Here is a 22,861-nt window from a genome sequence, read left to right on the forward strand (position 1 = left end):
CAATATCACTTTGACATTGTCATGACCAGTAAATTCTATCTGTGATTTTATTTTCCAGTCAAACCACACTTCAGATCTTGACACTGGCTCTGCTTTAGTCCTGACTATTGAAAGCACCTTAATCACTGCCTGCTCCTCAGAATCTTTAGTTAGCAAAGGCCATTTTAAAAACTTCTGTATCCGTTTTGCTGATGGCTTTGAGACAAGTTGGGATGACTGGAAACCAGAAATAAGAGGAGATCTAGTAATGAATGCATGTAAGTGGGTGTGATTTTTATACTGGACAATAGTATTTCTGCTATAAATATATTTTTACCCTTTCCTGTGACTTTTAATACTGCTGAGCTTTCCTGAAAATTTGAAAGAAAACACTTCCATCTTTTGAAAGCAAAATAATACGGATCTTAAAGGTTGTGTTGCTTTGTTTTCCTCTATTAATAGCTTTGTTGCTATATGATTAATTGTAAGCATTTAAGTTTTGTTTGAGAGATGTTGGATGCTTTGCTTTTTATATAATTTCATAAAATCCCAGTAAGTACTGATGATTTTCATTTAGTTATGTATATCTTTCATTATGGTGAAGATTATAGAATTTATAGAATTTTAAATTGACAAACTTGGATGTTACCAAGTAGGCTCACTTTACTAAGTAGGAGAAGTGGGAATTAATACTAAGCATCCTATCCAACACTGCTGATACAGAGATCAAGATTGTTTACAGCAGCTTGGACTCTGCCTAATCAGTGCATGTGCTTCATGCTTCGTACAGGTGTGGTGCCAGATGGGACATATGAAGTGTGTTCTAGGACAACAGGACAGGCTGCAGCAGGTAATACACTGTTTTAGTTAATCAGATCCTAAATAAATGAAGCATTCATAAAATAGGAAATTTAGATCCTTTACTTGTGTTGTAATTTAATTGCTGTTTTGAGGGTTTTTCGTTTTGTTTAGTATCTTGTTTTGTGGTAAAACTCCTCAATGTTTTTATCTGCTCCATATTTCCAAGCTATTCCAGTTTTTGAGTCACATTGGCAACACTAGTTTTAGATTTTTACCTGCAGAATAACACACGATATGTGTGTTTGTTCCTTGGCTGGGTAATAGTTTATTACAGAAATATTGTTCTACCACTTCCTGTCCTAGAGACTACTGAAAATCTCTCAGGCCTTCTCATGCTGAGGTTTAGCATCCTGAGCTCTCATTCGTCCCTCAGCTCTTCCAGACATGGCTTCTCTTTCTCCCAAACTCTCTCTATTCACAGTCTTTCCTATTGAGTTGTTTGGACATTCTCCAGAGACCTAAAAAATACTTTGCAGTCTCTGTCTTGGTAAAAACAGAAACTAGTGTAGTTCTGCTTAAAGGAAGTACTCTATTTTGATGCTGAAAGGTAGTGTTCTTTAGAAAAATCCTGGTTATACAGAAGACACACTGCACATATATTATAACATCTTTCAGCCTTCTTATTGAAGATTTGAAACTGTCAGCATTTTGCATGCAGACAGACATCCTTCAGGTTTCTTGGTGTTAAAAATCCTGTTCTAGAATAGTATACTTGGCTGCGATTGTAAGCCCTGAACTTTGAGATGCTCTTTCCTGGTCATCAGCCTTGCTGAAGGGAATGTGTGCTCATTACATTTTATGAGTACAACACTAGTAAAAGAAACAGTAACTTGGTAGCTGTGAAGTACTTCCAGAAAGCATCTCAATTGTAGAATGTTTCCCCCCAGGTGGGTAGAAAACAGAGTTCTTAGTAAGTAATTTGTAGCTGTCTTGGGTAACTAATACATAACTCAGCATGGGGAGATGTTTAAAAGAGGAAAAACATTTAGCCAGGTTTGGGGTTTTTCTGTTTTGTTTTTTTTTTTAATGCAGAAAGTAGTAGTGCTGGAACCTGGACACTGAATGTGTTGTGGAAGATGTGTGGTATTGATGTCCACATGGATCCAAACATTGGGAAAAGATTGAATGCTTTAGGCAACACACTGACAACATTAACAGGAGAAGAAGATATTGATGATATTGCTGACCTCAACTCTGTAAACATAGCTGACCTTTCCGATGAGGATGAAGTTGACACAATGTCTCCTACTGTACATGCGGTAAGTGAATAAACCAAAGTGCTGCTGATTGGGAAGGGTGTGACAAAGCCTTCAGTCAAATGAAAACATCTTGAGCTGAGCCAAGCGTGCTACTCCTTATATTTCATATAACTCTTGCTGCAAATCAAGAAAGTTTGTGTGTTAGTTCTCTTACTCCATATTTCAGAGGCAAGAAATCATGAATCATATTTCTACTGGTGCTATGTGGAAATATCGATCTGGATTTGAAAATATGGAGACACAATACCTAACTTCAGGTGCCTGAATTGGAAAAGGTGTGGCTTGTAGATAGGTTTTGTTAACAGGAGAGTAAGTTACTAATGTCAAAAAGTTAGAAAAATTTCTTTTTTGTACTTCTACCCAATATGCCACTGGCCTTGCTTTTTGGTTTCACATAAAAACATTTTAACAAATATTCTTTAATGACTATATTAAATGTCTCTTGCCTGCCACAGTGAAAACATTATCCCAGAGCTCTAATGTTCCTGTTTGTTGTTTAGAAATCAGGTGGAGGCTCATTGTGTGGAGATGCACGCAAGCTAACAATCAGGCAGCGGATTGTAAATCACCTGCTGGGTTTGAGCCCCGCAAAGCAGCGCTACTCTGTTCCTGTAGAGTATCTCCTGGGGACAGCCAGGAGTGATTCTCTTCAGTCTAGCAGATCACATATGAAAGCAGGCAGATCCTGCTCATGGGGACATGTATGTAGTAGCTACAGCGTGTTTCACTGAATGATGGGATTTGGATCACTGGAAAAAATCTAATCAGCTGCCTTTTGATATTAACCTGATTCCTTTGCATGCACTAGTTCAAATTCTAAGGTGTGAAATTCACTTTGTCTATTGTTAAATCCCACAAGAGCACTAGTACTAGTACTAGTAATGAGGACATTAATTAAATGTTTATTTTAAATAGGAAATTGTTGATCACAGACGGCAGGGAGCTTCTGGTATCCAGACTGGAGACCAGCGCGGAAGAAAATTTGTGAAGCGCTTGGTTGATATCAGGGAACTCAACGAGCAAGCTAAAGTTATTGATGACTTAAAGTAAGTTGGGTGTTGCTTCAACTCACTCAATTTGGGGATAGCAAACTGTAGCTGAATTTATTCTTTTGATATGTATTTCTTACAATGTAATGTATTTCTTACAACTAAGGCTTTTTGAACTTAGAGAGCTGCTGCATAGGTATTCTTACTGTCCATCCTATTTAGCATGCTATTTTGTTCTACATCCTGTCTGTCCTTTTAAGTCACTCAGAGACAGAAACCTTAAAAATCAGTCCTCAAGTAAAATATTATACCCAACAAAAAAAGCTGTATTGAGAAGGAACCTTTGCAGCAATGCTGTCATAAGTAACTACTGGCTATAAGTATCTACTGAAAAAAAAAAAAGGAAATTAAGTAATCACCAGTGAAAGCAGGACATCATTGCAACACAGAGTTTGGAATGGTGAAAATGTCATCTGTAAGACAACTCAACCATGCTCTCTCCCCAGAAAACTAGGTGCAAGTGAAGGGACAATAAACCAAGAAATTCAGCGCTACCAGCAGCTGGAGTCAGTGGCTGTGAACGACATCCGCAGAGACGTCCGCAAGAAGCTGCGTAGGTCCAGTATGAGGGTGAGCAGTATCAAGTTACTGGAAAAACAGTAGTACCTGCTCTGAATGTTTCTTTTCTGCCTCTTGGTTAAAGCAAAGAGAAAACTTTAGTGATGGAAAATGAAGGTTAAGAATATCAAATAGCTCAGCCACTCCTTTACCTCTAGGAGAGAGTGGGCAAAGTTGTTTTGTTTTTTTTTCCCTTGTAATAATACTGATAGAAAAATTGAAATTTTAGGGAAAATATAGTGGAAATAGGTTTATTTGCTCACTCATGAAATACTTCAGAAATCTGACAATAGTCATATACACACACAAAATATTTTAACTTTACTGGCACATCCATGGAAAACAGCATTATAGCTCTCCAGGGTTTTTCTTTGTGTTCTCAGTGTTGCATTTAAATGTTATTTTTTGGTTTAGGCTGCATCCTTGAAAGACAAATGGGGACTCAGCTACAAACCCAGCTATAGCAGATCTAAGAGTATTTCAGCATCAGGAAGACCACCTCTGAAGAGAATGGACAGAACAAGGTAAGTTTCTGGGAATCTGAGATCTGTGACAGTGGCAGAAGTAACAGGAAATGTTGGTCTTTGACCCTGAGAATCCTTTTGCTACAGGCAGCAGCTGTATGTGGTGGAATTGCATACTAAGAGGTAGTTTTGGACAACAGGCATGTTCTAAAAATAAACTTTTCACATTTTGTGTGGGGTTTTTTTTTCAGATTTCTTTTTTGACCCACTTAGTGGTATGTCAGATGAGGCTGGTGATAGACTACCAGCCAGAGCTTCCTTCTCTTTCTTTTGGCCCATCTTTTTCCTTTTGGTGTACCCTAAATCTTCAATTATATATTCAATTTATACTTTTTTTTTTTTTAGCAGCATGGTAAGCACTCACTGTACATCTTTATTGCATGTAGTTAACTCTTGTTGTGTAGGTGACTGTTTGCATGTGCACAGAATCCTGTTGTAAAACACCACAAGCTGTTGTGTTCTGGTTTTGCTTACAGCTCACGACTAGGAGACAGTGAAGACCTCCCAGATATCCGTGTGGATGCTGCTTCTCCTGGGCCAAGAGTAACTTTCAACATTCAAGATTCTGTAAGAAGTACTTTATGTACCATATAGTTGTATTTCTTGTGCCACCTGGTCACAAGCTCATGAGATAGGTAAACTTAGGTGGACCAAGACTGCTTGTATCTTTTTGTCTTTTAATCTGTGTATGTGTATACACATGCATACCCATGCGTTGTATATATGCAAATAGTATAATTACAGTCTTTTGGGAATTTTTATCGGAAGTGTGCAAAAATCATCTTGTGTTTTTTGTGCTTGAATATATTTAAAATGGATTTTTTATTCTTTGCTTTTGTTTGTTGCTCTGTTTTCTCATTTTAAAGAAGTTTATTGTTTTGCATGGCTAAGATGATTGTAATTGTTTTAATTATTTTTTTTTTACTTTTAATTAAGTTGAATAAAACAGCTTTGGTGATTGCACATTCCAGCTGTCCAGGGGAAGGGTATTTTCAGGTATTTCTGAAAAGAAGCAAGTATTCTTTGCCAGGGAACTAATTGATCTCACAGGGAACTGCTTTTCAATGTTTCATCTCTTTTGCTCTTAGCTAAACAGAATGTATATGAAATTTGAAAATAGTTCAGTTTAAAGTTCAGGAGTGTTTCTACACCCTTAAAACTACCATGGTAGTTTTTCTTAGATGAATTAGTGGGGTTTTTTTGTGTGTGTGTTTATGAAGACTGATCAAGGCTGATATCAAGTGCCATAAGTCTAGCCTTGAGAATGGACTTTTAGTGTGAGAACAGAACTTTAGTGTGTGTGTGTGTGTGTGTGTGTGCACAGGTGTCTTCATCTTTGTGTTCCAAGATTACAGCCATTTACACCAGCACAAAATAATTGCCAGGTGGGAAGATGCTTTTGTATTCTTGTATTTATTGCAGAGTAAAACATTTCCAAATAATAGTGAGCATGGAACATGGCAAAACTTATACCCAGAGAAAAAATGGTGACTTTTTAACTGCTTTAAAAAAAACATTTTTAGGGATGATACTAAAGGGTTTTTTCTTAAAAATAAAAGCCAAGCAAAACCCAAAACAAGCCATCAAAACCAGACAAGAAACCTAAACTCAACAGGTAGTGCATACCTTTTCTTCCCTCAGACTCACCTCATGCTCCCAAAAATGATTTATTTCTGAGAGAAAGGTGAAAATGGAACAGAAGAAATGTGTTAGGCACATTTAAATCTGTTCATGTTAAAAAGGTATCCTACCTTTTTTTGCTGTCTTATATGTAAGTACAGTTAGCTCCAGTTTTGTTGGCATAGCAAAATGCTATCAAACACTGAAATGTAACAAATGTTGACTATTTAAAAACTTATAATACCACTGATGTTATAATGCTGGTTCTCAGCTTCAGCAAAGCTCTAATTTGAATTCTCAAAAAGCTGTGTATCTCCATAGCAATACTGCACAGGTAGTGCTGGTGTTAAAACTAAACTTCCAGAGACTTTTCACATGCATTTTAAAGACATTAGTATTGGAAAATTGCAGTGTGGTGCTTGTGGTGTGCATTATGTGACAAACAGGAGGCCTCTTTTGGGAATTTAGCCTGAAGTTTGTTTTGTGTTAAAGCACTTTTGCCCATTCTGTGCTGTACATTCTGTGTTAGCATTCTGCATGTGCCTCACTAATGCTGCTGGGGCCCTCACCCCTCTACAAGGGTCATGGGGATTTTTGCTGTCTATTGCTCTTTTCTTAAAAAAAAAAAATAATGTAAATGAAATGTTTTAATTTATTCCAGTTGTGTGAACTGGTCAGAGCATGATACATATTTAGCTAACAGATTGAGCTTGATCACTTGGCAATGGCAAATTCTTCTCCACCAAGCCTTCCTTTCTTTCTTTTTCATAATTCACCTTGAAGTTTCTATACCTGCTGCCACTGTATTAGGAGTAACTTGGTAGAAAGGGTTTCTTACAGCATTCTTGCTTTTTTATTTCCAGAACTATTTAATGCAGTCTCAATGAAAATGCTATCTGTGGAAATTTTAATACCTTTTTGTCTTTCTATAATCAGTTTCCAGAGGAGACAGAAATGGACCTTTTGTCTGTAACTATTGATGGTCCCTCCCACTACTCATCTACTAGTGAAGGCTCGTGCTCAGTATTTGGCTCACCCAAGCCTCCAGCAGTCTTCTCACCTGGCGTTCCCTTCCAGCCTGAAGAAGGACGTCGGGATGACAGCTTATCATCAAGCAGTGAGGACTCTGAGAAGGAGGATGACCATGAAAGAGAGAGGACATATTTTTATAGGAAACCACCGTAAGTAATGGTCTTAAGAATATAAATAAAGAAAATACACTTGAAATACTGACCTCAGTGCTACAAAATCTTTTCTTGATTGAGAATTAAAAAAGGCTACGTTAGACAACCCTACACTAGGGAAGAATACTTAGTAATATGTTGATGGAAGATGGATCATTGTATTGCTGTCAGATGAGGCTTTTCTCAGAGCATTTCTTAAAAGATTCTATACTGAGTGAGGACACAGTCTGAGGAATGCCTCCTGCCATCTGTTCTGGTGGGTGCCATGCTAGTATCTAATCCACCACTGTTCCTGTGCAGGAGCACCTCTCGCAAGAAAGCAACGGGTTTCGCTGCTGTCCACCAGCTCTTCACTGAGCGCTGGCCAACAACACCTGCCAACAGGAGCATGACTGGCACTACCACGGAGAGAAACATTGACTTTGAGCTTGATATCAGGGTTGAAATTGATTGTGGAAAATGTGTGCTGCACCCTACAATGCTTCAGCAAGAACACGATGACATCAGCTTACGAAGGTAAGGCACCTGTTACTTACCTGCCTTATGAGGAACAGGGAATGAGTAATTGATTCTGCTTTAGCTGTTAAGGCCATCTGAGATATTTCCATCACTTAAGTTATGACCATATGCACAATTATTGACTCTTAAACACTGACCTGTTTGAAAAGCAGAGGATATAGACATTAGCTTGTTCCTGTCACTTTATATTCATAGTAATTATCACTACTTCAGAGCATAAGTTGTAATTGTTATGGCCTAGTGCAGCATGGGGAGTAGCATTTGTTTAGCAAGTACTAGCATATATACCCCTCTTCTGGTTTTATTTTTTTTAAATCATGTTTTATCTTTCATAAGCTTTCAAAGTTAGGCTTAGTTAGGCTTTCAAAGCAATTGGATTGTTGGGGTTTTTTTCATCCTACTTCTTAGTAACCTTACAATTTAGTGCATCCACATAATGGCTTGGGTAATACTAGGGCTGCTACTGTGTTTTCTCATGATAACTTCCATTAATTTATGAGTGTGAAAGCATGCAGATGTTCTCTCTGTCTTAATAAAATGGTGAAACCAGAGTGGGCAGACAGAATGGAGGAGTACAGGTCAGAGGAAGTAGAATAAAACAGAGACTGAAATGCCTTGCTTATTTGGCTGATTTGTTTTAGATATCTCTAGGTTCTTTAACACTAGAAAAAAAGCTTTTATAATTATAAATACAAAGTTTACTTTGGTAACATGCATTGTATTTATTTTAGGAGCTATGATCGGAGTTCCAGAAGTTTGGATCAAGAGTCTCCTTCAAAAAAGAAGAAATTTCAAACTAATTATGCATCTACTACTCACTTACTTGCTGGCAAGAAGGTGCCATCATCTCTACAGACAAAATCTAGTGATGTGGAAACAACAGTGTTTTATATTCCTGGGGTGGATGTAAAGGTAAAAGGAGTGTCTAACTCAGCAGGGAAGCACTTGCTTTTCCCTGCTGTTCAAATCTGATTTCAAAGCAAATACATTTATGTAGAAATTCATATATACAGAGCACCTCTGCGATGTCTTTATTCCCTTATACCGCTAAAGTAGGAGGAATGACACCAAACTGTGAAATTGAGCTACTTGTATGATTCAAATGGCTCTTTCTTTGCTTTCCAGTTGCACTACAACTCTAAGACTTTAAAGACTGAATCGCCAAATACTTCTCGAGGATCCTCTTTGCCAAGAACCCTTTCCAAAGAGTCCAAGCTGTATGGTATGAAAGATACTGCCACATCTCCTTCTCTGTCTAGCACTATCCACAGCAAGACTAATACCTTACTTCCTCCCCAACCCCCACCCATCCCATCAGGTACTTAGAAACAATAACATTCTAAAACTTATCATGGATTATGTATCTTTCCTACATGTAATCTACTAGCTTTAGATCTGTCTGCACAGTATCTGAAGGGCTGTATTTATCAAGTCTCAACTTTGGTTGCAGCAGCCTAATCCCAGAAGCATGAATGCTGTTCATAACAATGCATTTTTCCAAAAAAAAACCAGTCTCAATATTTCTGTTAGATTCACCATTTTCCAGTGATGGGCTGTCACTGCCTCCTCCCTGTTATCATTTAACAAAATAATGCTAATTATTGGAAAGCAAAGTTAAGATACTGGTGTAAGAAGTGAATGCTAACTGCTTTATTCCTCATAATCCAAAGAAAAAAAATCAGATTAATCTTTGCTTCCATACAATACACTATTCAAAGCATACTTTCAGATTTTAAGCACTTTCTGCCCCACAACTAATGCATATGTTTTTGCTTTCTGGAGTTAGGTTATTTCTGAGGCAGCTGTTTGTTTATATTCATATTAATCAAAATACCAGACTAATGTCCTCAATTCTGCAGGCCCTTAAATAAATTACGATTTGGTGTCACATAAATTCTCCTACTTGAATTTTTTTTATTTGAAATGATTCCTGTTTTCAAGCAGGAGTCTCTTGTTACATCAGGTCAGATCTAGAGGTTTGTAGATTACACCTCAAGCTTCTGAGACCTTCACTCTTCTCTCCTTTGGCATTTGAGTATCACTTTAAAAGCAAAGCCAAAATGTTGTCCAAGTGTGATGAGCAGGCAAAAGTAATAACTTTGAAAAATTGTGTGTGGTTGGTAGTTTGGATTTTCTCTTGTGGTGTTTTTTTAATATAAAACCAGTGGAGATTCTGGGAGAGAACAGTGAAATGGGGACACCTTCTTTAATTAACCATACTTTTAAACCATTAGTTCTTCCTCCTTTAGGTGTCCTTCCTCTGTAACTACCAAACGCTGTGTCATCTTGTTGTGTACTACTTTTCTTCAATTTTCTACTGTATTTTGCTAGCCTTTTTTCATTTTTTGCCTTTTAATTTTTTCCAAGTCATGTCCAGTTTCTGAGCCTTGTTGATTTTATGCCTATAAGCTCTACCTTTGGCGGGAAGCTTTGAAATTGCTCTTGCACCATGATATAAATGTCTCCCAAACCTAGGGATTACAATTACTGCACTTCTTTATGGATTATATTTATCTAAATATTTATTAGTTCTGAACTGTTTTGAAATATATTTACTCTTACATGTATTCCTTTTTTATTAATGTTCTTCCACTGGCGTGGAAGCTGCATTGTCTTACTTGCTTGGTCTATAGTAAGAGCAAAATAGGACAATCTAGTTGGAGGTACTAGGCAGAATATAATGTCTACAATAAAAAAATCAGTATTTGAGATTTTAGCAAATAAAAGGATTTTTAAACTTTGTTTTAGTCATTTAGTTAACATTTACATTGTTCATAGACATTTTAAAATCAGTACTTTCATTTCTCTCCATCCCAATAGCTATTTCATAGAGACAGAAACTGGAAGGGTACCAATATATTCTGTGCACATTTGTAATCTGGTGAATATGGATCCAAGTGTTAGCATCTTCCACAGATTTAGAAGACAAAAACCTTTTTATTAGTTAATACACCGATTAGCTCCAAGCTTTCAAAAAAACCTTTTAGAATCTTTAGCTATAATATGCATAAATGTAACAGGACTTGCCATTTACAGTTTTAATTTGTTGAGGTATTTTTCTCATTTTAAACTGATGTTGTTCCTAGTCTCATGTGTACTTTTCCTAATACCATTTTAATTTCCAGTCAGCTGTTGTTACTTTGCATTGTGTCCTTGGAGGAGAATTGTGTGTGTCTGATTCCAGTGCTGTTTTTAAAAAAAGCAAAGTGGTAACAGTAATGTAAGGATGCTTGGTCAAGAACATTTACAAGGGAATTACTGTCACACAGGACAAACAAATAACTGACTTTGCACAGTTTTCATAGTGAAAACTTCTAGCTTTATTTTTTCTAACCAATCTGATTTCTGCCTTTTCATATGGTGATACAGAGATACAGAGGAAACAGCTTTTAACTATAAAGTATCTTCTGATATTATTCACTTGGTGTTGAGTGGTATTACATTAGACAATTTATCTTTTAAATATTGCAGCCAAAGGGAAGGGAAGTGGTGGAGTGAAAACTGCTAAACTCTATGCATGGGTTGCCCTCCAGTCACTGCCAGAGGAAATGGTGATCAGCCCATGCTTACTCGACTTCCTGGAGAAGGCACTTGAAACCATTCCTATCACACCCATTGAGAGGAATTACACAGGTAAGTTCAGTATTTGCATTCTGGTACTCTGTTTTATTTGTCTCCTAGTGGCATTGGTCTGTTCTTCCCTTTAAATTCCACTTTCTAATGAGTTCTTGTATTTTAAAAAAGCTGTTAGTTCCCAGGATGAAGACATGGGACAATTTGATATACAGGATCCCTTAGAAGAGTCCACAACATCACTTGTATCGTCCTCCACCTCAGCATATTCATCTTTCCCTGTAGACGTGGTGGTTTATGTACGAGTTCAGGTGAGGTTTAACTCAACATTTGGTATAATTAGGTATAATAAATGTCTTTGAGACAATACATGCTTCTCAGTATTTTCAAGTGGTTTTTCCTGAGATATTAATTTCTAGAGAGATGATAAAATGGGACTTACTTACTGCAGCAGAAGTTATGACATGTTTTAGTCTTGGGTAGACCAAATAAATGAGCTATTTCTCAAATCACAGAAGTTCTGAGCATTTTTAACTATTCCTTCTTCTGTGTTGCTTTTAGACTTTTTTTTAAAGTATCTTTCATAGCTAGTATTTCTATCTATTGTTTATAGCTACCATTACAAAACAAAAATAGTTCTTAGAGAATTCATCAATTTATATTAGAAATGTAGTAATGTACAGTTACCATCTACAAGGCATTATTTCTACTGCTTAATAATTTGTATCTGAACTTTTTATATGTGTAAGAGAGAGAAGTTCTACTGCAGGAGTGATTCAGAGCACTTGAGCCTGATCTGAATGTTGCTATCACGTTTTTCCACTTTGCTCAAACAACATTTTTTCCTGGTATAACTTTGATTATGTTTCCAAATTGAACAACATATTCAACATATTCTGACAGAGGCATTTTATTACTTTGGTTTTTTGGTTTTGCTTTTTTGGGTTTTGTTGATGTTAGTTTTGGGGATTTTATGCATATGAAAATTAAATACAACGATCTATAGATTCACTCAGCTTTTAGTCCAAAACTAATCTGTCCAGAAATACCTTCAGGGGAATTGAGGCTTTCAGCATCAGCATGACTGGTTGTCTGCAAGCTTTGCAAGAGCTATGATTTAGGAAGGAAGAAGAGAAAGGGGATGGACTTGTCCTTTGATGCATCTAGGCTTCACGTGTCCAATCTGAAAATGCTGCAGTTTATTAAGATTTTTAAAATAAATGTATAGCACTTCATAGTACAAATTTGGGATGTTTTCAGTACGACACATTGGTTCATTGAATGCTTTGTTTTTTCTGTCTTTTAGCCTTCTCAAATCAAGTTTAGTTGCTTGCCAGTATCAAGGGTTGAATGTATGCTGAAGTTGCCTTCCCTGGATCTTGTTTTCTCTTCAAACCGAGGAGAACTGGAAACATTAACTGCAACATACCTATCAGAAACTGCATCAGTTGGTGGCAGTGTTTCACAGAGTGGCACAAAGAACTCAGCTGGTAAATCTGGAGCACCAGGTAATATATAATGAAGGTTTATGCAGCTTGTAGCATAACTAAGTATAATGGTCTGCCATCTAAAATGAGAGCAGAGGATAAAATTTTACATAGCTTAAAGCTAGACATTTATGTATTAGTGAATTAAGTAGGATTTATTCATGTTACATCAGTTTCCAATAAAAGCTTGGACAGATTATATTGGAGTTTTCCTTGTATTGGCTGAGTTCAGTTATCCCTTAAGAAAAGGTAAGCATCAATATCTAGAATATTTAAGCTACATTGCTGTGACAAGGATATAATTTGACGTGCATTTGGTCTGTTTAATATTGCTCTGAACAGTCAGTATTATCTCACATTTGAAAATGCTTTCATATTAAAACTAACTTTTGCAAAAAAACCTTTGACTTCAGGATCATCACCTGGACTAGGCAGCCCTCTGGGCAGAACACGGCACAGCAGCAGTCAGTCAGACCTGACTACCTCCAGTAGCAGCTCCTCAGGCCTGAGCTTCACTGCCTGCATGTCAGACTTCTCCCTTTATGTGTTCCATCCATATGGAGCTGGAAAACAAAAATCTGCTGTTACTGTTCTAACACCTGGATCTGGAGCCTTAGGTACAGAACAAGTTTTTCTTTTCTTTAATGAACATTGTTCAAGTTTGCCATGATTTTCTGAACTGACTATCTGAAAAGGTCACAGAAGATTCAACTTATTCCTGTCTTATTTTTAGGTAATGTGGATGAGGAACCAACTTCGGTCACTGGCCGAAAGGATTCTTTGAGCATTAACCTTGAGTTTGTGAAAGTCAGCCTGTCACGAATAAGGCGTTCAGGAGGTTCCTCCTTTTTTGAGAGTCAGTCTGCAAGCAAAGCTACCAGCAAGATAGATACCACGTTGATAAACATATCTGGTATATGCTTATTTCATTTTAATCCATGTTAAGCCAATTAGAGAACTGCTGTTTCAGTGAGATACTTTACTTTAGCAGCTTTTGTAGATGTTATGAGAGCCATACATTTTTAGTGTGTAGTAAAATGTTTCCTCTCTTTGAGTGATGTAGGGATTGATTAAACACATTAAATTTTAATGGTACTTGGAGTATCTATTTGCAGATACAAAGATATTTAGCATCCTGATTCATTTAATGTAACTGTATGGGTTTGCACAAACACATCTCTGCCATCACTCCAGGTGACTTAATGTGACACATATCTCACAATATTATTGTGAGATTGTACTGGGTCTGGCTAGGGCAGAATTAACTTCCTTTGTTGCAGCCTATATGGTGCTGTGCTTTGAATTTGGAGATAGAACAGGATTAGTAATCCACCAATGTTTTGGCTACTGGTGAACAGTGCTCCCACACTGTCAAGGCCTTCTCCCTTCCCACTCTCTCTGGGAGGGGATGTGGCCAGGGCTGCTGACCCAAATTGATCAAAAGAATATTCCCTAGTATATGATGTTGCATGGAGTAATAAAAGCTCAGGGAAAGGGGGGATGTTGGTGGTTATGGCATTTGCTTTCCCAAGCAGTTGTTAGGTATGCTGAGGCTGTGCATTCTATCAAATAGCTAAACATCTGCTTGCCAGCGGTAAGCAATGATAAATTATTTTTTTCCTTCCCTTTCATGCACAGCTTATGCTTTCCTTTTAGAACTGTTGCTGCCTCAATCCATAAGTCTCTTTGCCTTCCCTCTGCCTTCTCTCTCTCCCACAGGAGACTGGAATGGGTGAGCAGCTCAGTGGGAATATGGCTGTTAGCCAGGGCCAGCCTGCAACAGAGAGCAAGCCTAAATTGTCCATGTTTAGTCAGTTACATGCTGTTCTAGTTGTACTGCAGATATTTCTGTCAGGTGCTATCAGAAGGATTTTGTGTTCTCAGTTAGTAGTAATCTTAATATGTAAATCTTACTAGGTTTACATTTTTCATATTTCATATTCATATGAAAACCTATTTTCATAGATTTGGTTACCTAAACCTGTTACTACTGAGAATTTACAGTTGTATGTGTATGCTTTTTCTTTGTTAGCTGTCTGTGATATAGGATCTGCTTCCTTTAAATACGATATGCGGCGACTCAGTGAGATTCTTGCCTTCCCAAGGGCTTGGTACAGGAGAAGCATTGCCAGAAGGCTTTTCCTTGGTGATCAAACAATAAATCTACCAGGTAAGATACTGCTTCTTGTCAAGAAGAAGTTGTAGTAGGAATTTTATAAACATTTGTTACCTGTGTATTATTACGTGTGGGACTAAATATAAATGTGTTACCATTTACTCCATAGGCAGTCACTTCAGTAAGTTTGATAGAGAATTGTTGGAAGAACATTTCTGATGTAGATCATTGAATTATTTGAAGAGCTTATATTAATGAAAATGGTAGAAAACCTTCAGTTATGAGAAAAGTATTTTGACACTCTCCAAATACTTCTTAGTGTGTGGGAGCATATTGTTAAACAAAAAAGAAATTGTTTTTCTGCTTTCATGTGCTCCTTTTTTTCCAGTAGCATCGGGTCCTGGAACACCAGATTCAGTTGAAGGGGTAAGCCAGCACCTTTCTCCTGAATCTTCACGGAAAGCTTACTGCAGGACCTGGGAGCAGCCCTGCCAGTCTGCTTCATTTACACACATGGCACAGTCTCCTAATGTTTTTGCTGAACATAATGCAAGCAGCAGCATGTCACCTGGGACAGCAGCTCATAGCTTGAAGTCTCCAGCTGTTACAAGATCCAGGAGTGTTTCTGACTCTTCGGTGCCTCAGAGAGGTTAGTAGACAGAGGTTTCTCTAGTTTTGTGAAGTATTTTCATGAGCTGTATGAAAAGAAGTAGGTTTTACTGCTTTGTAGAAAGCAACCATTAAATAATTTTCAAGTGTTCCTGGGAGTAAAGAGTCACTGTCTTAGAGAAAAGAAAATATCTGAAATGGATGAACGTAGTTTTTTAGCGTTTTCTGTAAAACTGCAGTTTCTTTTACTAGAGCAGTTTAGCTGGGAGTAAATGAGTGCTCCAGTTGAATTTGATTGCCTTGTCTTCTTGGCCCTCTGTGTTCATCCAAGGAACTACCACACTCTTAGCAGAGGGTCAGTATCACAGCTCTCAGATGAGGTATTTCATTTCATCTGAGACTTTGGATTCATATCAAGAAGTTTAAATAAGGTTAATTTCTATATAAGAAATGAAGTAACTTCTTTTACTACAAAATATTATTGTATCTTACAGCAGTGTAGCACTGGCTGTGTGGAATATTTAAAGCATTAGATATAGATGGGAGATTTAGAAGTATGGTTCTTATTCTGCATTTTCTTAGTATTTACTTATTTATTAGTATTTACTTAGTAAGCAAGGAAGATGCTATAAATAATTATTTTTAGAAAAAGGCCCAGCTAGAGAAGGATTTGTCTTTTAGAGTTACTTGTTCCTAGGAAATGTCATTTTGCACAGGCTTATAAAAGTATTGCCTGGATTTTTGTGCAAAGAGCAAGAAAAATTCCGTCTTGAAATTCCATCTTGACACTTGGCTTGAATATTCAAATACTATTAAATACAGAGTTATTTTTAAACATTTAAAGAATTTATAATAAGTTCTTGCATGACTTGGCTGCAAATTATAAATCTTTTCTCCTAAAGATATTAGTAAAAATAAATATGTAAAATGAGTCAATTTCTATGACAACTAAAGCAATGTATATGGCAAACTCTGTAGTTCTCACTTACTTATCCTCACATGTAGTTTTGTGGTGCTCCTTAAATATGATGTTATGTTGTCTTTTTATAACATGTACAATGTATATATTCCTATCATGTGGAATAATTTAAATTTTTGTCTACTTTCTTGTTTAGATAATCTCTCGAAAACATCAACTCCATTTAATAAGTCAAATAAAGCTGGAAGCCAGCAAGGAACACCATGGGAAACACTGGTTGTGTTTGCTATGAACCTAAAACAATTAAATGTTCAAATGAATATGAGCAATGTAATGGGCAATACTACGTAAGTATAAAACAAGACCAAGCATGTTTTAACCAAACCTTGGTGAATACTGGTGGATGCTTAATCTTGAAATCATGTATGCCTAAACCACAATTACTCAAGTGAAGAAGTTTCAGTTTCTCTTTTGAGAGCCTGGTTAATTGTTTTCCACTTTTACCTCTCTCCTAGGTGGACCACCAGTGGTTTGAAAAGCCAGGGTCGTCTGTCTGTGGGCAGCAGCAGGGATCGGGAAATCAGCATGTCTGTGGGGTTGGGAAGGTCACAGCTGGACTCCAGAGGGGGAGTTGTTGGAGGTACCATAGATGTGAATACTCTGGAGATGGTGGGTAAGTTGGAAAGCTGCCTGTTCTTAGTATGTGCTCCAGACAGTAAATGGGAGAAAAGGAATATACACATTGCTTTGCTTTGTGAACCTGCTAGTGCACAGAAACTTTGGATTCTACCTGTGCACTTGGCATTGAAGGGACAGCCTTCTCATCAGGGACTGATCTGGTCTCAGGGTTGCTCCGAAATTACACTAGGTAGTTTTACAACTGTCAGCCTCCTTCAGCTGTCTGGACAGATGGCAACTGAAAAGACTTGATAGCATTTTAGCTCCTCGTAGAATTTCACAACCATATATGGTCTGGGAAAATGTAAAACTGGCTTTGGAAAGAGGCTGGGTGATCTGACACAACACCAAAGCCATGACCTCTTCATGCATCTGGGAAAAAGCAGTGCTTTCTTGGTCTCTATTATGTGGTTGGCATAAGGAGAAAAAAACCCCACATTATTTTCTTCATCTTTAACATTCTATTTTTTTATTTCTTTCATTCTTTTTCAGCTCATATTTCTGAACACCCAAACCAACAGCCCAATCATAAAATTCAAATTACCATGGGCTCTACTGAAGCACGTGTTGACTATATGGGGTCCAGTATCCTAATGGGAATCTTTAGTAATGCTGATCTTAAACTACAGGATGAATGGAATATTAATCTGTACAATGCTTTGGACTCGAGCATATCTGATAAAAGGTAATACTGCTTCCTGTGTTTAAAATGTGTATTGTTTGATAAGGTCAAATTCTGCTTATATGTTGTCTGTCCAGCATTGCTAACCAAAAATGTAAGCATGTGCTAGAAGGCAAACAATTCAATGAGGGGTGTTTTTAATTCTCAGTAGGAAATAGATTAGCTGCTAATGTTCTTGCTCTTTTAATATCCAGCGAGATATTTGTCCATGGGGACTTGAAATGGGATATCTTCCAAGTGATGATTTCAAGATCAACTACACCAGACCTTATAAAAATAGGAATGAAGCTCCAGGAGTTCTTTACGCAGCAGTTTGACACAAGCAAGCGAGCTTTGTCCACCTGGGGGCCTGTTCCTTACCTCCCTCCTAAGACAACAGCCACCAACTTGGAGAGAACCTCACATGAGCAATGTAAGTTTTACCAAAAAAGTGTATTTCTAAGTAGTAGGATGTTTAATTTGCAAAAATTCATCTGAGCAACTTCATACATGCAATTATAACTATTTGACTTCGTATAGTTTCTCCAGTACATTTTTCCTGTCAGTTTGGGCTACTAATAATCTTTTAATTAAGAATGCAAATATCTTTAGTGCCCCACTAGACCTGAGGTACAAAACCAAACCTGAGGTATTATTTTTGTACTTAAGTTAATATATATTTTTGTTTAAAAAATAAAAAAATCAAAAATGTTTTTTGCTGTTTTCAAGCTATTTCAGGAGAAATTAAATAGTTATCAAAGTCTGTTTTGAAGTCCCTTTCATAAAAAGACATTTCTACTTTGAATAGCAGTGAAAGTATCTTATTCTTACTTTCTATTCATTGTGAGCTGAAACCACAGTTTATCTAAACAAGAGTCACTGATTTATGTGTATGCTTGTTCAGGTACTCATGAACTACAACCAACTTAAATCACAAAGATGAATTGTGTCACTGAAACAGATTAGAAAATATCACTCATACTTCCATGTTTTATTAAAAAATATAAATATTGTAGCATTATTTTTCTTTCTTTTTCTTAATGTATGTTCTTGCTATTGCATGTTTATTTTCTAGTGTTGGATGCAGCCCATCATCGTCATTGGCCAGGAGTTTTGAAAGTGGTATCTGGGTGCCATATATCCTTGTTTCAGATGCCATTGCCAGAAGATGGAATGCAATTTGGAGGATCCATGAGCCTGCATGGAAACCATATGACACTGGCTTGTTTTCATGGACCTAATTTCCGCTCAAAATCGTGGGCCTTATTTCACCTTGAAGAACCCAATATTGCATTCTGGACAGAAGCCCAGAAAGTTTGGGAAGATGGTAATATACCATTCCTCACTTCTCTTAGTTCCTTCATTTGAATTTTAACACTCTATCAATACATAAGAAATAAAGAAAAACCTATTTTCTTTAAGTCTGAATCAAGGTGATTTCTAAAAACTATACTGCTTATCTATTATAATCTGTTCCCTCTCTATCTTTACCATCATTTGCTTAGTTGGTGGAAAAATGCAAAGTACACTTCCAAATATAGTAGATGTGTACCTGCTAATATGCTTACCAAGTGGATTGTCTGCCTTGTTAACTTCATGTCTGTGTTTATGTACTTCCTAGGTTTTGCGTGATGAATTTTGATGGTCTTATTGCTTGTATTTGTCTTAATATTGAGATGGTTTTACTGGCTGTAGCTAAGATTTTAGTTTTTCTACAGTTTTCAAGCTTTATACCAGTTTTTAATGCCACTGTCCTACTAATTATTCATGTTAAATATCTGTGCAAGGACAGAAGAGATTAAATCCTACTACTCTTACCAAGCTGCTTTTCCCATCTTTTTTCTCTCCCACCCCATGCCACCCATACCTTCAATGCAGGTACTAGTGAACACTCCACGTATATTGTGCAAACCCTGGACTTTCATTTGGGCCATAACACTATGGTCACCAAACCATGTGGAGCTCTTGAAAGCCCTATGGCAACAATCACAAAGATCACGAGGCGCCGCCATGAAAATCCCCCACATGGAGTTGCCAGCGTGAAAGAGTGGTTCAATTATGTTACAGCCACAAGGAATGAAGGTTAGATTCATGTTTGTTAAGTTTTGGGATTAGTCTGGTGGCCAGGCACTGTAGATTGTTCTGTTTAAAAGCTACTAAATTTCAAGTGGGCTATAGGGAAAAGGCAATTTGAAATATAGAAGCTGATTATTCTTGAGAACCTTATGATGAAAGGTGAATGAAGCACAGCAATATGCTGAACAGATGGAAAGGTCACTGAGCTAAGTCCTTTTTCAAACTGTGCAATAAACCCAAAATGTTCCCTTAGTGTACAAGACATTTATGTATCTGGCACTTTATCCCCTCATATGGATTATTGGTAAATATATCAAAGAGAACTGGCCCAAAGACTGAGGCTGGGGGAGCACCTGTTGTGACTAGCTGCCAACTGAGTTTAACTCCATCCATGACAACCCTCTGAGTCTAGCCAGTCCCACACCATCCCCATGCATTTCTGAAAATGGGTCTTGTTAGAGCAAGTCCAGAGGAGGCCACCAAGATGAGCCAAGGACTGAAGGACCTCTGCCCTGGAGACAGGGTGAGAGAGTCAGGGTTGGTCAGCCCAGAGAACAGAAGGCTCCAGGGAGATTCCAGAGCACCCCCCAGTTCCTGAAGGGGCCACAGTAAAGCTAGGGAAGGACTTTGGGGAGAAGGATAGAGGCTAATCTTAATAATCAAAGACCATCAGTTTTACAATGGAATGGTAATCTTTCTTAACTACTTTGTCTTGTCACAATTTTAACAGCTGAAAACAAATTCAATGATTTTGCATGTGTACTATGGTAAAAATCTTATGACAATGTCAGATTCCTGGTCAACAGTGATTTCTGACAGCAATACTGCCTTGGTGAATTAAGGTATTACTTGTATTAGTCAGAAACACTTATTTGTGTTTTAGGTATTACCATATTTAAAAACACAAAGGCCACACATTGAACCCACACATTCTCTATCTCAACTGAAAACTCATTATTACAACGGAGTTGTAATAGAGTGGTCAGATTAATTAAATTTGGACTTCAAGCTTCCAAGAAGTTAATAAAGATTCTTAGAATTGCTGAGATGTTATGTACAGACACTTATGTCCTCTGCCCTTATTATTATGCATTTTGTTAAATCTTTGTCACCCTCTCTGCTGATGAGAACCTTTTTTTAATAAAGACTACTGAATTCAGGAATTTCCCTTTGTCCTTGTAGAGTTAAACCTGCTTCGAAATGTTGATGCTAACAACCCAGAGAGCAGCACAACTGTGAAAAGCTCAAGTTTATTAAGTGGCTTCAGAGGTGGCTCCAGTTACAACCATGAAACTGAAACCATCTTTGCATTGCCAAGGATGCAGCTGGATTTTAAGTCGATTCATGTTCAAGAGCCCCAGGAGCCCTCATTACAAGGTACAGTAACTGTAATTTTGTTTTCCTGATCAAAAGACATTTGTCAGAAATGAGGAGTTAAATACGAAGCTGCTGTGCAGATAAGAGGATTAAACCTAAGAATTGTTGCAGGTCTGCAAGAAAAGAAACAATTTAATAATAAAAATACCTCTAATGAGAGAGTGATGATCTAGTTCAGCAACTGGTCACTATGGGAATAAATACTAAGAGAAATTACTATGAACATTTCAACTAGGTTTGCTGGTTTTAGGGGGCTTAATTTTCTAATACTACAGAGAAAGGCCAGCCTGAAAAAGAGATTATGACATATGAAATTAAATTTTATGCTCTTGTTTTCAAAATGTTATATTCAGACTACAATTGGAACTGATGGTAAAATAGACTGCTGAGGGTGTAATATATTTCTCTTGGCTGAACTGTGGACTTACCCCACACCTGAGCCTGGATAGTGTTGCTAAATAAGTAAACCTGATGGGTTTTTGGGTTGTTTTTTGGTTGTTTTTTAATAGCCAAACTAGCAAAATCTGCTATCAGCTTTTCTCACTGTCTAAAATCATGCTTTGATAGCAAAGCACAAGCCAGTGGTACTGCTGTAGGTTGACTTTCTTTGTTTAGGATAATCAAGGTTACATGGTAGGATTTCTTTATTTTTAGTCTATTTATCAACATACCAGGAAGTTATTCTGGGAAAACTGTTTGAAAAATGCTGAGGTTGCTAAACAAAGGTGTTAATTCTCTTCTTTGGGTCTTGGTTCAGTAACAGTGATGTAATTTTCAAATAATTTTTATTCAAATGTTGTGTACTTTTATGTATACCGTATACATAAAATACACGTATACATAAAATACTCAATACACATTAATAAGTGTATTAATACTATTTTTATCTGACTGTAGATACCACTGTTAAACCCAAGGTGGAATGCAGTGTAGTAACTGAATTTACAGACCACATTTGTGTAACGATGGATGCGGAATTGATTATGTTTCTGCATGACTTGGTGTCTGCTTACCTAAAAGAAAAAGAAAAAGGTAAGTTGCTATTAATGTGCTTGTCAGACTGTAAATGCTTTTGTACGTTTTGATAGAGGTGACTTGTTAAAAATCAATTAATTTTAAAAGAAACATAACTTTGCTTCTGTTAAAATCAACAGAAGTATTACGAGACACGCATAGTAAAGAGAATTAGAGAATTATTATTAGACAATTTAGTAATAGAGAAAGCAAGAGGTGAAATCTTTTATTCCCCACCATCTTCCTCCTTGGACTGCATTGTCAATCAAAAAATTCTAAACTGGGAGCATATCTGAACTTTGTTTATGGAATGTGATCAGCTTTTTTAATGCCATGAAAAAAAAGCTGTTGTATGTAGATGCTTTGGGCTGGCAGAGAGATGGTAGAATCCCACATTCCAGTTTTATGCAGTATACATTAGTGTTTTCACAGGGTATTTTTTATTAGCACTTTGTTGAAACCAAAACTGTTTACCAGAAATTCTGTAAAACTAAACCAACTTCTCTCTTTTATTGCAATTTGTGCTTGTGCTTCTTTAAATGATTCACAAAGAAGTCAAGTGAGATGTTCATGTCTGACCAGTGTTGGGTTTTTTCTCCCTCTTTTTTGTAGCAATTTTTCCTCCTCGCATTTTGGCTGCTCGTCCAGGGCAGAAAAATTCCACGGGTGTTCTTGAGGACAGCTCCACGGATAAAGAGGCAGAGGAAAGCATTGCTTACACTACAGTTGATTGGAGAGAATTTATGTGCAATACTTGGCATCTGGAACCCACGCTGAGGTAACAAGCAGGCACATCTG

At 37.2% G+C, this 22,861-nt stretch overlaps 1 protein-coding gene across 1 annotated transcript in view; it reads left to right on the top strand.

Moving 5' to 3' along the window:
* The window catches only part of KIAA1109 (KIAA1109 ortholog), an 86,753-nt gene that overhangs the window by 62,215 nt on the left and 1,677 nt on the right, over positions 1 to 22,861 (top strand). The window contains exons 58-86 of the mRNA XM_030450371.1: positions 59 to 257; positions 770 to 829; positions 1,873 to 2,099; positions 2,600 to 2,800; positions 3,015 to 3,145; positions 3,595 to 3,718; positions 4,121 to 4,230; positions 4,707 to 4,797; positions 5,167 to 5,226; positions 6,787 to 7,031; positions 7,335 to 7,550; positions 8,285 to 8,465; positions 8,679 to 8,871; positions 11,025 to 11,186; positions 11,298 to 11,437; positions 12,433 to 12,634; positions 13,027 to 13,230; positions 13,347 to 13,526; positions 14,646 to 14,783; positions 15,118 to 15,378; positions 16,454 to 16,604; positions 16,773 to 16,930; positions 17,428 to 17,620; positions 17,812 to 18,029; positions 18,672 to 18,923; positions 19,475 to 19,678; positions 20,855 to 21,049; positions 21,947 to 22,081; positions 22,676 to 22,841. Coding sequence (XP_030306231.1) covers positions 59 to 257; positions 770 to 829; positions 1,873 to 2,099; positions 2,600 to 2,800; positions 3,015 to 3,145; positions 3,595 to 3,718; positions 4,121 to 4,230; positions 4,707 to 4,797; positions 5,167 to 5,226; positions 6,787 to 7,031; positions 7,335 to 7,550; positions 8,285 to 8,465; positions 8,679 to 8,871; positions 11,025 to 11,186; positions 11,298 to 11,437; positions 12,433 to 12,634; positions 13,027 to 13,230; positions 13,347 to 13,526; positions 14,646 to 14,783; positions 15,118 to 15,378; positions 16,454 to 16,604; positions 16,773 to 16,930; positions 17,428 to 17,620; positions 17,812 to 18,029; positions 18,672 to 18,923; positions 19,475 to 19,678; positions 20,855 to 21,049; positions 21,947 to 22,081; positions 22,676 to 22,841 — 4,997 coding nt within the window. The remainder of the gene's footprint in view (positions 1 to 58; positions 258 to 769; positions 830 to 1,872; positions 2,100 to 2,599; positions 2,801 to 3,014; positions 3,146 to 3,594; positions 3,719 to 4,120; positions 4,231 to 4,706; positions 4,798 to 5,166; positions 5,227 to 6,786; positions 7,032 to 7,334; positions 7,551 to 8,284; positions 8,466 to 8,678; positions 8,872 to 11,024; positions 11,187 to 11,297; positions 11,438 to 12,432; positions 12,635 to 13,026; positions 13,231 to 13,346; positions 13,527 to 14,645; positions 14,784 to 15,117; positions 15,379 to 16,453; positions 16,605 to 16,772; positions 16,931 to 17,427; positions 17,621 to 17,811; positions 18,030 to 18,671; positions 18,924 to 19,474; positions 19,679 to 20,854; positions 21,050 to 21,946; positions 22,082 to 22,675; positions 22,842 to 22,861) is intronic.

This window comes from Calypte anna, chromosome 4B (assembly GCF_003957555.1).
Source record: "Calypte anna isolate BGI_N300 chromosome 4B, bCalAnn1_v1.p, whole genome shotgun sequence".
Classification (NCBI taxonomy): Eukaryota; Metazoa; Chordata; class Aves; order Apodiformes; family Trochilidae; genus Calypte; species Calypte anna.